The sequence below is a fragment of the Bos taurus genome, unplaced genomic scaffold (assembly GCF_002263795.3).
Source record: "Bos taurus isolate L1 Dominette 01449 registration number 42190680 breed Hereford unplaced genomic scaffold, ARS-UCD2.0 Leftover_ScbfJmS_2167, whole genome shotgun sequence".
Taxonomy (NCBI): Eukaryota; Metazoa; Chordata; class Mammalia; order Artiodactyla; family Bovidae; genus Bos; species Bos taurus.
Window position 1 is genome coordinate 25,473 of NW_020191248.1, and position 13,145 is coordinate 38,617.

Consider the following 13,145-nt stretch of genomic DNA (forward strand, 5'->3'; position numbering starts at 1 on the left):
CCTGCTAGGGAACATATTCAGGGATGACAAGATGGTGACAAAGCCATTGTCTTTATCTCACCTACGTAGTGGTGTCCTTGGGTCCCCTCGGAGTTGACCCCTTTCCTAACACAATGGAAGGTCCTGTTGTCTCTTCCACATATTACTCGCAGTCAGCGACAGAGGGCTTTCCCACGCCAGGCCTGCAGATCCCAGTCGGAAGCTTTATCTATCCTGCCCCTTGGGGGACAGCGGCTGGCTTTCCCGCATGAGACCTATTCCGTATTGAACAGGAAAGCACAAACAAGCACAATGCCCAGCATAGATAAAATGCTTTCAGTGTTCTCTGTTAGACAATGATCCCCATAGAGATGTAATCTTCAGTTTATGAAGACTTTTTTCTGAGTCCAAAATTGCAGGAATCTGTGGGGTTTTCCCCCTAACCTTGCCCTTCTGCCCTTTGTGGATTCTCCTGGAATGGTCCACAGGCATCTATATTGCTGTTCCCCAATCCCACCCGCAAGGGGCGCGCGAGATGAAACAGTTCTGTCCTGGGATGTACCACTGAGGAGTAGCAGTAAGATCACCCACTCTGAAAGGTACCATTGGGAGAGGGCGTGTGACAACAGAGAGAGGGTCCCCTTACACCGGGTCAGGCATGGACCACAGTTCCCTGCGGCGGCACTCACGGCGCCACTGGGTCCATCCCCATTCGCTCCTCTTCGTCTTCCCACTGCTTTTGAATCCGAATGGACACAGGTATTAAGCGGAAATTTTCTTCGTCTCTTTTTCAACTCCACCCCTTGGTTGGTGGGACCACTACGGAGCGAGAGACTGGCTGTCGGTTTGGGTGTGGAGTCAGGGAAGCGTTCTGGGCAGTGATTGGCCACCGCGTGATTGCAGGCAGTGTGGTCACAGAACAGGCACTGAGGGCGAGAGGCGCCTGTGTACGCGTGTGCCTGCGTTGGCGTGCGCGACTTTTCAGAGCATGCAATTTTGCTCCGCGTTTTAGTGCTTTTCCAGAAGGGGTCTAATAGGTGCCCTGGTTAGTGGCGAGGTTTGGCGCACTGGCTGGCTGTGCATGGTGATGGCGTTTCAGTCTTGTTCAGCTCTCGCTCAGTCTGTGACAGTGCACGGTCATTCACACAAATGCATGCAACTCATGTCCAGGGGGAGGTCCCTGATTTTGGTGTCTCTCCCTGGAGAATAACCTGGATCTGGCAGCTTGGGATTGTGTTTTGCTACGTGTGACAACACAGGTGCTGCTTGGGTACATTTGATCCCCTTGAGCCTTTGGGCGGGGTTGTGAGTGATGGGATATTTGATCTGAGTGGATTTTTCGAGCCATAATACAAAGCCTCTAGGATGTGTGCCTGAATACCAGGATGTGCATCTTTGGAGCTTGCTGGCCTTTCAGTCCCTGGGTGTGAGATCTCTGTGTAGGCATCTGCACCCCAGAATGTGGGATCACTGAGCTTTTGATTCTGGGTCCGAAGTTGTGATGCCTCTGTGCTGCTTTAAGGATGGGTCAGTGTAAAGGTGTAAACTATCAGCTGCTTGGGGATCTATGCACAGGTGGCAAGTTTTTCATTTGCCTGGGAACTTTATCTTAAGGTTATATGATGTTCTTGAGTTATTAAAACTTCTGTCTTTCTGTTTAGGGGGTTTTGTGTTAGGTCGGTAAGTGTCTCAGTGGTTTGGGAGTCAGTCTCCATGATGTGAAGTATCTGTGCAGTTCTCGTTTGTTTCTGTCTGGAAGACTTTGGTCTGTTTGGAGGGTCTTTGTCACAGTGTGTATGGTTATGGTCTCTGTTGTGTTTGAGGGTCTGAGACGAGTTGTGCACTCTCTGTGCAGAGATTCAGTGAGCTCTTTTTGGTGTCTCTGGGTATCTATCTGAGCTGTTTGGAGTCTTTGTGTTAGATATAAAACCTCTTATATTCTTGGCTGTGAGGTCTCTGTCCGGGAACTGAGGATTTGGAAGCTGGCAGATATGATTCTGAAGCCTGGAACCTGACATGCTGACTGTGTGTTGTTGAGTGTATCACTTGTCTCCTGAAATCTCAGTTTGTATCATAATTAATACAATGGGGCCAGTGCCCATCTTGGAGGCTACCTGTGCATGTTAGCAATGTGTGTAAGGGCCTGGCTCCAGACTGTCCTTCAGCAAATGTTTTCTGAGCGCCTGCCATAGACCTGCACACTATTGGAGTTTGTGACAGGACAAAACCAACCAAGTCTCTCATTTCATAGACTTGGCGGTCAGTAAATAATCAAGGGTGGCAGGCACTATGAAGAAAGATATTTCTAGATCAGGGGAAAGGGTGTATGTAGGTATGATGTTATAATTTTATTTGAGATAATGAGGGAAGGACTCCCTGAAAGACTGCAAGTAAGTAGAGATCTGGAGGAAGTAAGGGAGCAGGCTGTGGGGTTACCTAAGAGAAGAGCATTCCACGCAGAAGGAACAATAAATGCAACAGTCCTGGCATGGAAATCTACTTGGCGTGCTCCTGAATGTCAAGGAATCCTGTGATGTGCTGTGTTTGGCACATAGCTCTCCTTGAAAGGGGCCTGGTGCTGCTATTTCTGTTTCTCCCACAGTTTGTGGTCTTCTGCATTTCTTAGATGAAGGACTCAAGGCTCCAACATGTGCCCTGCACCTTCTCTCCTACCTATACTTGAAATTAGAGTGAAACCTTCTGGTCCATCATGAGAGACAGAGAGCTTCAGTGTACCAGCTACCGGGATGATAGCATCCACGCTGAATGTCAGCCAAGCAGCGGACATCAGTTATAATCATGGGATTATGAGGCATGGGAATCACGCCTCATAATATTGCTCCTCTTGATGGAGGGCAGGACTTAAGAAGGAGAAAGGAAATGGGGCAAAGGAGAGAGGCAGGAAGGGGAAGCTGGAGGACAATGAGAAAGAAAACGAGTGGTTTCATCACATTGCTTGGATTTGGCCCAATTCACCTTGATGAAATGATTGGATTAGGAAATGTGGAATCTGTAACCTATTTCTTTCCTGATATTGGTAAATTTTGTCTTTAGTTATCTTTTTTTTAAAATTCTTATGGGTGGAAACTTATGAATTCATATTGACCTTTTGAAAGAGCCAGCTTTGGGTTTTGTTGATTATCTATATGTTTTTTCTAATATCTGTTCCGATCTCTATTTTCCTTATTTTGCTGACAGTCTCACTACCAAAGGGGTTTAATAAAGTCCCTGAGTTTCCCAAGTGTAGTGAAATCTCACAGATTCTAGGGCACTCTTGTAGATGCACTGAGTGAGAGTCACTGAGTGTAGATCATGGAATCTGCACTTTTTAGAAGAATTCCTCAGTTCTGATTGACATGGACAACTTGTCTAGGCACTACCGGAGCAGAGGCATGGTCTTATTTTGCCTGCGGCCAGGCTCTGTTTCTATTGAGAGCATGTGACAGGGGTTTCCTGCCTTCTCTGATGCACAAACCCAAGACCTCCAGTCTAGGAGACTCACTGACATGCTGTCTGCTGTTCTGAGGAGGCTCTTGTTTGTAGACCACCATTTCTACAAAACATCCTGATGCCAGTCTTGTCAAGACTCCATTTGAAAGATTTCTGAAGAAATCAGATTTCCATTTAGTGTGCATTTCTATGATGTAAGATCAATTTTTTTATGTGGTAGCTGTTATTGTACATATTTTGCTGTAGCTGTTGGATCTTACCCTTGACTGAATAAATAAATACACCCAGAGTTTTCCACGGTGTGTCCAGACCTGTGGCTCCCTTACTGCTGGGCGACACTGAACAAGTTAGGTAGTGCCTCTGTGCCTCATTCCTCTTTTAACCACATGGAAACACTAGCTTCGAGTAAATTTAACTACTTCATGGGGCAGTGTAGACCACTGACCGTGTTAAGACATGAGAAATTGTCAGGACAGTACGTGCCATATGGCACGTTCCAAGTCAATTCTAACTGTTGTTATCACTGTTGTTAATATTATTGCTGTTCCACATTTCCCTGGAAATCGTCCCAGAGACACAATGTCAAGACCACCTTTGACACACTGCATGGACCTTGCACTATCATTTCAGGCCTTTCAGGGCCTCAAGAATGGAGTGTATGAGGTATGAGGGGGGGTTTTTGGTTTTGTTTTGTTTTTTTTTAGCACAATGAGTATCCCCCTCTTCTTATGGGGATATTGTGAAGCTTAGAGGAAATATTTGGGTTTCATCATGTGCTCGTATGAAAAAGTTTAGTGAATATTCTATGTGAAGTTAGATGTCTAATGACCTCTTCATAGGATTTGCATCATGACGGGAAAGCAAGTGGTCACTGGACAGTTATAGAACATTAGTATATAAATTTTTAAAAACATTGCCCAGGGAAATTAAAAGGCCTTTTATCAAGTCTAATTCTCAATCAAATCTGAAGATCTGAATCTGATGAAGATATGAAAATGTTAATAGTCAAACGATCATCAGTAATGCTTTATTTCTTGTGTGGTTTTCACATTTCCAGTTTTGTTGTGTTTCTTATTTCTTCCACTAATACTCATGATTGTTTAATCCAAGGGTGATGATATGGATATTTTCCAAGGTAAATCATGAGGAGATGTTCAGCTGTGTTTTGGGATGCAGAGTCTGAAGACAGGGGCACAGATCAGAGACGACACAGATCAGTTGGGATTGGGGAGGTAAAAGCATGGGGGCAGGGACAGGGGCATATGAGTAGAAGCAGAAACGGAAGTGAAGAGAGACCAGAAGAAAAGCTCACCCTTCTGGATCGTGCTTAGCTCTCCATATGTACACAATGTGCATATGTACTCCATATGTACTCAAAAGTCTTTGAGTACTCATAACAACACTGTAAGGTGAGCATTTTTAATGCTATCATCCCTTTCTGCAGTTGAGGAGTGGAGACACACAGACGTTAATGGGTGAATGAATTTGCAAAAAGTCACCTAGCTGGCAAGAGCTGAGTCAGATTGGTGCCCAGGCCAGAAAGAAACAGACAGGCGTGGTATCTGACTCCCAGTCTGGAATACAGTGCAGTGTCTAGTCTACTGTGGGTCAGAAGGCAGATCAACATGTCCATCCACATGAAACACTACGATGGATCTGCATATGGATTGAACACAGTTCCTCCTAAGTGCACAAAAGTCCATGGGGTGTCATGTCAACATGTAAAGATCACAGAGAACAGTTCCTAGTCCATATCAAGCTCTAAACATGTATTTGCCGAGACAGACATTAGTGGAGCACCCTCATCATTCTGGAAAGTAGCATAACCATAGAAATAATGTAATGATAAACAGAACAACAAATACAATATCATGAAGACATTACCTCGCCCATCTCCTAATTTTCTTAAATGCAGATTCGACCTGAAAGGCAATAGACCAGGTATTAAATTTTTTTTCTCTTAAGTGTGGCATTCTAGATAATTTCCAAATAACATTTTATTAATATTTTAATTTGTTGTATCTTCATTGTTACATAGGCAGTTTTCCTATTATAATTGAAAGATGGACTTTCTGAAAACTCGTTTTCTTCAGGTATCTTGAGGTTTCAGCATAAAAAATTGTATTGGTATCTGTGCCAGGTGAAAACCCAATTGGCACACTGAAGTCAGAAGTATGATTTTTGGTACAGTAGGTAGGGGGCTGTAGGGGAGGAGAGAGGTCCTGATGGAAGGTTAGCTAAGCCTGCAAGTGATGTGAAAACGGTCACTGACTCTAAAGGCCCAAACCAAACAACAACTCACAGGTCCCTAGGAAGACACTGGTGTTCCTTCCACATAAGTGTCTGTGTTAGGACTTTCAGACCATTGCTCTTTTGGCTCCCATGATGCATTGGGGCAGCTGGTGACACTTATAACACAGTCCTGCTTTGACTCAGGCTGTGGACGAGAGTCACAGCCTCCCCTGCAGCACCGCCCCTTTTGTGGGTGATCTGGAGCCCTTTTTGTGATGTCTGGGAGTCGACAGATTCTGATGGGAAATGAGGAAGAAAATACATAGCGCAGGGGGTACATGCACCGTCCTTGATAAAGATGCAGCTGCAGCTTGTTACAGTAACCAGTTGGGGATGAGAAGAGTTTGATTTGGTGACTCAAAGAAGAAATGTGGAAGTGAACTCAACGCAAAGGGAGAAAACATATTAAGAGAGGCTAAACAGCTACGATTCCCATTTCTGTAGCAGGCAGGGTGCTCCATTACTGTTGTGAGAAGGCTCCGTGCTCTGAGCTCTGGGAGGGAGTGATGAGTGTTCTAAGGACCCACCATCAACCCTAAGCAGGGGGCGCTGAGTCTGTAAAGACATAAGTCTCAGCCTTCAGCACTGACAGACACAGAAACTTCTTAGCCCTGTTGAAAGTGGGGCTGTGGCACGTTCAGTTCAGTTGAGTTCAGTTCAGTCCCTCAGTCATGTCCGACTCTTTGCGACCCCATGAATCGCAGCACGCCAGGCCTCCCTGTCCATCACCAACTCCCGGAGTTCACCCAGACTCACGTCCATCGAATCAGTGATGCCATTCAGCCATCTCATCCTCTGCCTTCCCCTTCTCCTCCTGCCCCCAATCCCTCCCAGCATCAGAGTCTTTTTCAATGTGTCAACTCTTCTCATGAGGTGGCCAAAGTACTGGAGTTTCAGCTTTAGCATCATTCCTTCCAAAGAACACCCAGGACTGATCTCCTTCAGAATGGACTGGTTGCATCTCCTTGCAGTCCAAGGGACTCTCAAGAGTCTTCTCCAACACCACAGTTCAAAAGCATCAATTCTTTGGCACAGGGAAACGCAAAGGTAAGGTGGTGGTGGTTGTTCGTTTTCAGTCGCTTGGTCGTGTACCACTCTTTGCACGAGACCCCATGGACTGTAGCACCCCAGGCTCCTCTGTCCTCCACTATCTGCCATAGTTTGTTCAAATTCATGTCCGACGGATTCTCAAGTGTCTTCTCCAGCACCACAAACCAAAAGCATCAATTCTTTGTCACTCAGCCTTCTTAATGGTCGAACTCACACATCTGTACATGACTACTGAAAAAGCCATAGTTTTGACTATACGGACCTTTGTCTGTAAAGTGATGTCTCTGCTTTATACTATGCTGTCTAGCTTTGACATGGGCTTCCTTGGTGGCTCAGTGGTAAGGAATTCGCCTCATGGGTGTACCTATGGCTGATTCTTGTTGATGTTTGACAGACAACAACAAAATTCTGTAGAGCAATTATCCTTCAATTAAAAAATAAAGTGACAAGAAAAAAAAAAAAAGAATCTCCCTGCAATGCATGGGATGCAGGAGTCAAGGGTTTCACCCCTGGGTTGGGAAGATGCCCTGCCATGCCCTATGGGAGGAGGGCATGGCAATCCACTAAAGTATTCTTGCCTGGAGAATCCCATGGACAGTGGCACCTGGCAGGCTACGGTCCATGGGGTCATAAAGAGTCAGACACAACGAAGCAATGAGCATGCATGCATACTAGCTTTGTCATGGTTGTTCTTCCAAGGATCAAGTGTCTTAATTTCATGGCAGCAATCACCATGCACGGTGATTTTAGAGCCTCCAAAATTAAATTTGTCCGTGTATCCACTGCGTCCCTTCTGTTTTCCGTGAAATGATAGGACTGGATGCCATAATCTTATATTTTTGAATGTTGACTTTTAAGCCAGCCTTTTCACTCTCCTCTTTCACCCTCATCAAGCGGTTCTTTAGATCCTCTTCAGTTCCTGCCATTAAACTGCTATGATCTGCATGTCTGAGCTTCTTGATATTTCTGCCAGCAACCTTGATTCCAGCTTGTGAGTCATCCAGCCCATCATTTCCCATGATGTGCTCTGCATGTAAGTTGAATAAGCAGGGTGACTCTATACAACCTTGTCTTACTCCTTTCGCAATTTTGAACCAGTCCGTTGTTCCATGTTTTATTCTAACTGTTACTTCTTAACCCTCATACAGGTTTCTCAGGAGACAGGTCAGCTTGTCTGGTAGTCCCATCTCTAAGAATTTTCCACAGTTTGTTGTGATCCACACAGTCAGAGGCCTTGAGGTAGTCTAGTCAATGAAGGAGAAGTAGATGTGTTTCTGGAATTCCCTTGCTTTCCCCATGATCTAATGAAGGTTGCAATTTAATCTCTTGTTTCTCTGCCTCTTCAAAACCAGCTTGTATATCTGGAAGTTCTCGTTCCATATACTGTTGAAGCCTAGCTTGAAGGAGTCTACTAACTGGAGGCTTCAGAAATATGGGACAATCTAAGCTTGAGAAAGTGGAGGGCATGAATGAAGCCCAATAAGAGAGACAAGAAGAGGATTCTCTACTTTCCATGATGTTAGCAAGATGGGCAAGGGCTAGACCATACTTTCCAGTTCCTGTGTAGGACAGTAGCCTTTATCTAGAAAGTCATAAACAGTTCTGGAACTGTAAGAGAGGGAGGGAGAGGGTGGTGAGTGGGAGACAGTCACCCTGAGTGGATGTGAGAGACCCCTTAGAAGGGGGTTGACAATTAAATGGAGGGGAGCTTTGGACTAGAGCAGATGTGTTGGACATGGGAAAAAGAAGATGCATTAGACATTTTCAAAGTAAAATGGACAGAACTCAGCAAGAACGTTGACTTGAGGTGAAGGAGATGGAATTGTTAACCTGGTTAAGACCAGGTTTCTTTGTCCTATCATAAGGGTACAAAGGTGTCATGGGGAATCCTGGAAGTTGGCCAGGTCTGGGAAGAATTTCAAATAAGATTTTTATATTTATGAGCTCAAGGTCTAGATCGATACAATAACCAGTATTTACATACTTAAAAGATCCTTTTTTTAAAAAGTGAGAAGTATTGAGATATAATTTATATACAATAAAAGTCAGTGCTTTAAAGCATTACCGTTTGTCAAGTTTTGACATATGCATACCATTGTGTAAATGCTACCACAAAAAATGTAGAAAACGTCCCATTGGTTTGAAAATGCTCCCTTGGGTTATTTGCATTCAGACTCCTTCCTCCACTCCTATACCCTGGCAACCACAGATATCTTTCTCTGCCTATAGTTGTGCTTTTCCAGAAATCCATTGACATGAAATCATATAATACATAGCTTTCTGTGTCTGACATCTGTCATTGGCACAGCTGAGATGCATCCTTGCTGTTACACGCATTAGTAGTTCCTTTTTAAATACCATGTAGTGTTCTTTTGTACGAGTATTCTCTTTTGTTTTTCTTTCATGTTTATACCAGTTGTTGAATACTTGGGCTGTTTCTAGTTTTGGCTATTAGGAGTACATGAGTAGAATATTTGAGTAAAGGTCCTTGTGTGTACATGTTTTCCTTTCTCTTGGGTAAAATTGGGTAAAATTAAAACTCCTAGTAAGTACGAAAATTCCTGCGATAATAGAAAAAGAAGAATGTGGTACTGGAGAAGAATGCAGAAATAGCTACAGAAGGAATGAAACGGCTAAGCCAAAGTGGAAACAACACCGAGCTGTGGATGTGTCTGGTGGTGAAAGTGAAGTCCGATGCTAAAGGAACAATACTGTATAGGAACCAGAGGTATACTCAGAGAAACTAGTTACCAGTTCAGAGATTTAAATGTGCAGTGCACCAAGCAAAAAGTGGAAACAGAGGCATCTATTTATGTACTTATTCCATGGAAGTGAGTAAAGCCATTGGGAGTATGACGGAAAACCCAGAAGCAACGAAGGAAATGCTTCATCAGAGCATGTATAAAAATAGGTATTAAAAAACGTAATATGTATTTCTGTCATGACTGTCTTTCTGAGACACATTCTCCACTAAGGGTAACCTAGGACTACCTATCACCACAGGTTGTGGATGCATAAGAAAGACTGCACTGGAAGGAAAAAAATATAGTCTTCAAGCCCCTTTCTCATCCACCAGAGACGCTGCGGTTCCAGGACTCCACCTCAATGGCGGGAAAACCGCAACCTGCACTGCTGCTGCTAAGTCACTTCAGTCGTGCCCGACTCTGTGCGACCCCATAGACGGCAGCCCACCAGGCTCCCCTGTCCCTGGGATTCTCCAGGCAAGAACACTGGAGTGGGTTGCCATTTCCTTCTCCAATGCATGAGAGTGAAAAATGAAAGTGAAGTTGCTCAGTCGTGTCCGACTCTTAGCGACCCCATGGACTGTGTAGCCCACCAGGCTCCTCCATCCATGGGATTTTCCAGGCAAGAGTACTAGAGTGGGGTGCCATTGCCTTCTCCGGCAACCTGCACTGCACACGCCCAACTCAGTGAGCATGCGCAGTGTGTGCGGGCGCATCCGTTGCTGCGCATGCGCCTTGGTGCGCATACGCCTTCCTGAGCGATCTGTGAGGAGCGTTGGGCGTGAGACGGGTCTGTTTATTCAGTCCCGGTTCTTTCTCACTACTTGAGACTCACCAGGTAGGTTCACAGGTCTGTCCTGTCTGGAATTTAAGTGTGTGTGCGTGCGAGGGTAGCCAGTGAGTTTCGCGCTGGTCGGGCAGTGCCATCTAGGGCCTTTGAGGAGGAAGGCCCTCAAGGTAGTCATCTTTCTCCTCACAAGTGTTGCGACGCCATACTTCTTGCCTTGGTGGGCGGAGAGGAAGGGCAGTGGGCAGAGGAGGGCAGGCGGTAGGATGATGGTGGGGGGAGACTTGGGGGTGCTATTTGAGATATTTGGTTCAATGGGGCCCTGGAACTGACGACAGAGCACAGAATCTGGGGCCGGCAGTGGGACCTGGGCAGGGGGCAGGGTGGGTGATTAAGGAAAGGCCTAGAAACCGGACCGCAGTGGGGTTGTGACTGTATTGCGGGTTTTGTGGTAAGGTGCCAAGAGAGAAGTGGACCGGTTGCTCTGTATGCAGCCTCATCTCAGCCCCAGACACTGAGAAAATCGCCATAGTCAGGCTGTAAAGACTGAGCCTTTCTTCGTGTTCCAACTGAATTCCAAGGGAGTTGGGGAAAATAGGTCTGGTGAATAGGAGTGTGACATGAGCAGTAGTCCTGAGCTTTTAAATTCCTAGCAGTATTTCACTAAAGATCTTCATGATGGAGAATTCTGTTGTGAAATCAAATGTCCTACCGAAAATTCAGCCTTCTTCTGTACCTTAAGGTGATTTCTCTGCTGGCTTTGCAAAGACACAAATGGCTTTGCAAGCGACTGTATTTGGTGTAATTGAAATGCATGTACACTCATACTTAACCAGAGTTTTCTTTTGAAAGTATTCTCACATTAAAAAAAATAAGTCAACATATGGTCATAAAGTGATCAAATATAGCTGTACTCTTAAATACATTTTCTAAATCACCATATTCTGCTTTCAGGGAGAAATATGAGTGGGCAAGTGGCATCAAAATTGGGACCTACAAATCAAGATTGCGCCCAGGTGGATGAACCTGTGGTTGTGAGTACCTTGCCATTTGATGTTTTCTACTAGCACAAGTTTATTTTTGAGAAAATGATGTTAAGTAGTACAGATGCAGTGATAAAGGTCTTCCATGCTGATAAAGGGTGAGAATTTGTCTTAGGAAGGAACATTGATCCAGATATAGTCTGGCATTGCCTGGATGAGTATACTGTTAAATTCCCTGGAAATGTGCCCAGTGACTCCCTCCTCCTGCTTATTAACAACAGACTGCATGCTTCCATCCCAACATAGATTTAAATAACTTCCAAAGTCTTTCTGGGTAACTCTTATGGGAGCTAATTCATCTCTGTGTGAAGAGTAACATTATTAAAAGTAAGTACATAGAATTGTGTTGGGAAAATGTTGTTAGGTTTACTTATGCTCAGATATATCTATGTATTATGTATATTTATGCTATTAGATGTATTAACAACAAAAAGGTTTTATTTGCATGCACACTCTACTTGGACCAGCAGCCCAGTGTTGAGCAACCTCAACAAGAGGAACCGCCAGCTGAGATTCAGGATATCACACCTAGAAAGGAGGAAGTACATGGAGAGGATCCAGTGAATCGTGATGAAGAAGAGGAGAAGGATCCCTTTGAAGGTAAAGTGTATCTATGAGTCATGCCTTTAGACATAATCAGTAAGAAGAGGAAAGGAAACAGTAGAAAAGGACTTCAGACAGTTCCTAAAAAACTGAGGAGAGTATAGTTTGCAGGTCAGTGTGGTCGCTCAAATTTTCCCTTATTTTCAAGACAAAGAGAAGGGGGCAACTAAGGTGTCTGAGGACAACCCTGGAAAAGGAAAATGGTAATAACATTCGGAAAATTCTGCTTTCCTTTTTCTCCAGCAAAACATTCCCGGAAGAATGCTCCTGAGGTTCTTATTCATCACATTTTTAGCATACTAACCTAAGGCTTTTAATTCATAACACCGAGGGAATGAATATCATCATTCCCTTGTCTATATTGTATGCTTTACAGCTGATTTGATGCATTTTTTTTAAAGATTCTGGCCTGGAAGCTGATCTCCAGCAATTGGCTCTGGCAAAGACTGGGGGTGAAGGTGGAGATGGTCCTGATGTCAGGGAGGAGTTTGCATCAAATACAGAGCCTGGTGAAATGCCAGAAGCAGGTATGTCATCCATTCAGAAAGTAATTTATGTGGTTTCTGTTTTTCAGAATATTATATCTTTACTAATATAGAGGGAACATTACTATTATTTTAATAATAGAGTTCACATATTCTTTGAAAGATAGTTCAGACCCCAGATGCCTGAGTGCCTGACTTATAGACTTCAAATAAAGAAACGGACAGGATCAAAGCCATATCAAAATGAAACAAGGAAACCATTTTCTTCTCTTGAGTATAAGTACTTTAAGCAACAGCTAATAATTTCAGGTTCTTTATAATTTCTGCTTGTAGCAAATATGGAATGCATTTGTAATAAATATCAGTTTATTTGAAATATGCTTAGGCATCCAAGTAGGTTCTAGTACCAGCTTTAGCATAATGTGTGTGATTCTATGAAATCCTTAACTTCTAAACTCAACTTTACTCATGTAAGTTGTGAATTCAGAACAGATACACGCAGGTGCTGATTTTTCAATGCTAATTTTTGCATTCTCTGATTCTCTTTGATGGAATGCATACAAGAATACTCTGTTTTGTATGATGTATTTATCATAAAATATCATCTTGAGTCAAATTATAACAGGGGGATTGAGATTTCATTTTCTGACGGGGGACACATGTACACCTGTGGCTGATTCATGTCAATGTATGGCAAAACCCACCAGAATAT

At 44.0% G+C, this 13,145-nt stretch overlaps 1 protein-coding gene across 6 annotated transcripts; it reads left to right on the forward strand.

Annotated features, from left to right (window-relative positions):
- The first annotated feature begins 507 nt into the window (after window positions 1–507).
- LOC781152 (P antigen family, member 3 (prostate associated)-like) lies at window positions 508–12,658 on the forward strand. 6 transcript variants are annotated; one of them, XR_003033727.2, is made up of 4 exons: window positions 508–578; window positions 11,257–11,336; window positions 11,813–11,945; window positions 12,350–12,475. XR_003033727.2 is itself a non-coding variant. In XM_024989122.2 (4 exons), exons 1-4 carry the CDS (start codon window positions 729–731, stop codon window positions 12,544–12,546), a joined length of 453 nt encoding a protein of 150 aa, XP_024844890.1. In that variant the 5' UTR covers window positions 508–728; the 3' UTR covers window positions 12,547–12,658. The 6 variants fall into 6 exon arrangements, 3 of the variants coding, with proteins under 3 accessions (XP_024844890.1, XP_024844892.1, XP_024844893.1); XM_024989122.2 differs by having other exon boundaries at window positions 508–738; window positions 11,780–11,945; window positions 12,350–12,658; XM_024989124.2 differs by having other exon boundaries at window positions 508–738; window positions 12,350–12,648.
- Window positions 12,659–13,145: the final 487 nt, after the last annotated feature.

Bases quoted from the DNA above. Each gene is read 5' to 3' on its own strand.
- LOC781152 (XM_024989122.2), top strand. The intron at 11,337-11,779 runs GTGAGTACCTTG...AACAACAAAAAG, and splicing joins AGGTGGATGAACCTGTGGTT to GTTTTATTTGCATGCACACT. The intron at 11,946-12,349 runs GTAAAGTGTATC...TTTTTTTTAAAG, and splicing joins GGAGAAGGATCCCTTTGAAG to ATTCTGGCCTGGAAGCTGAT.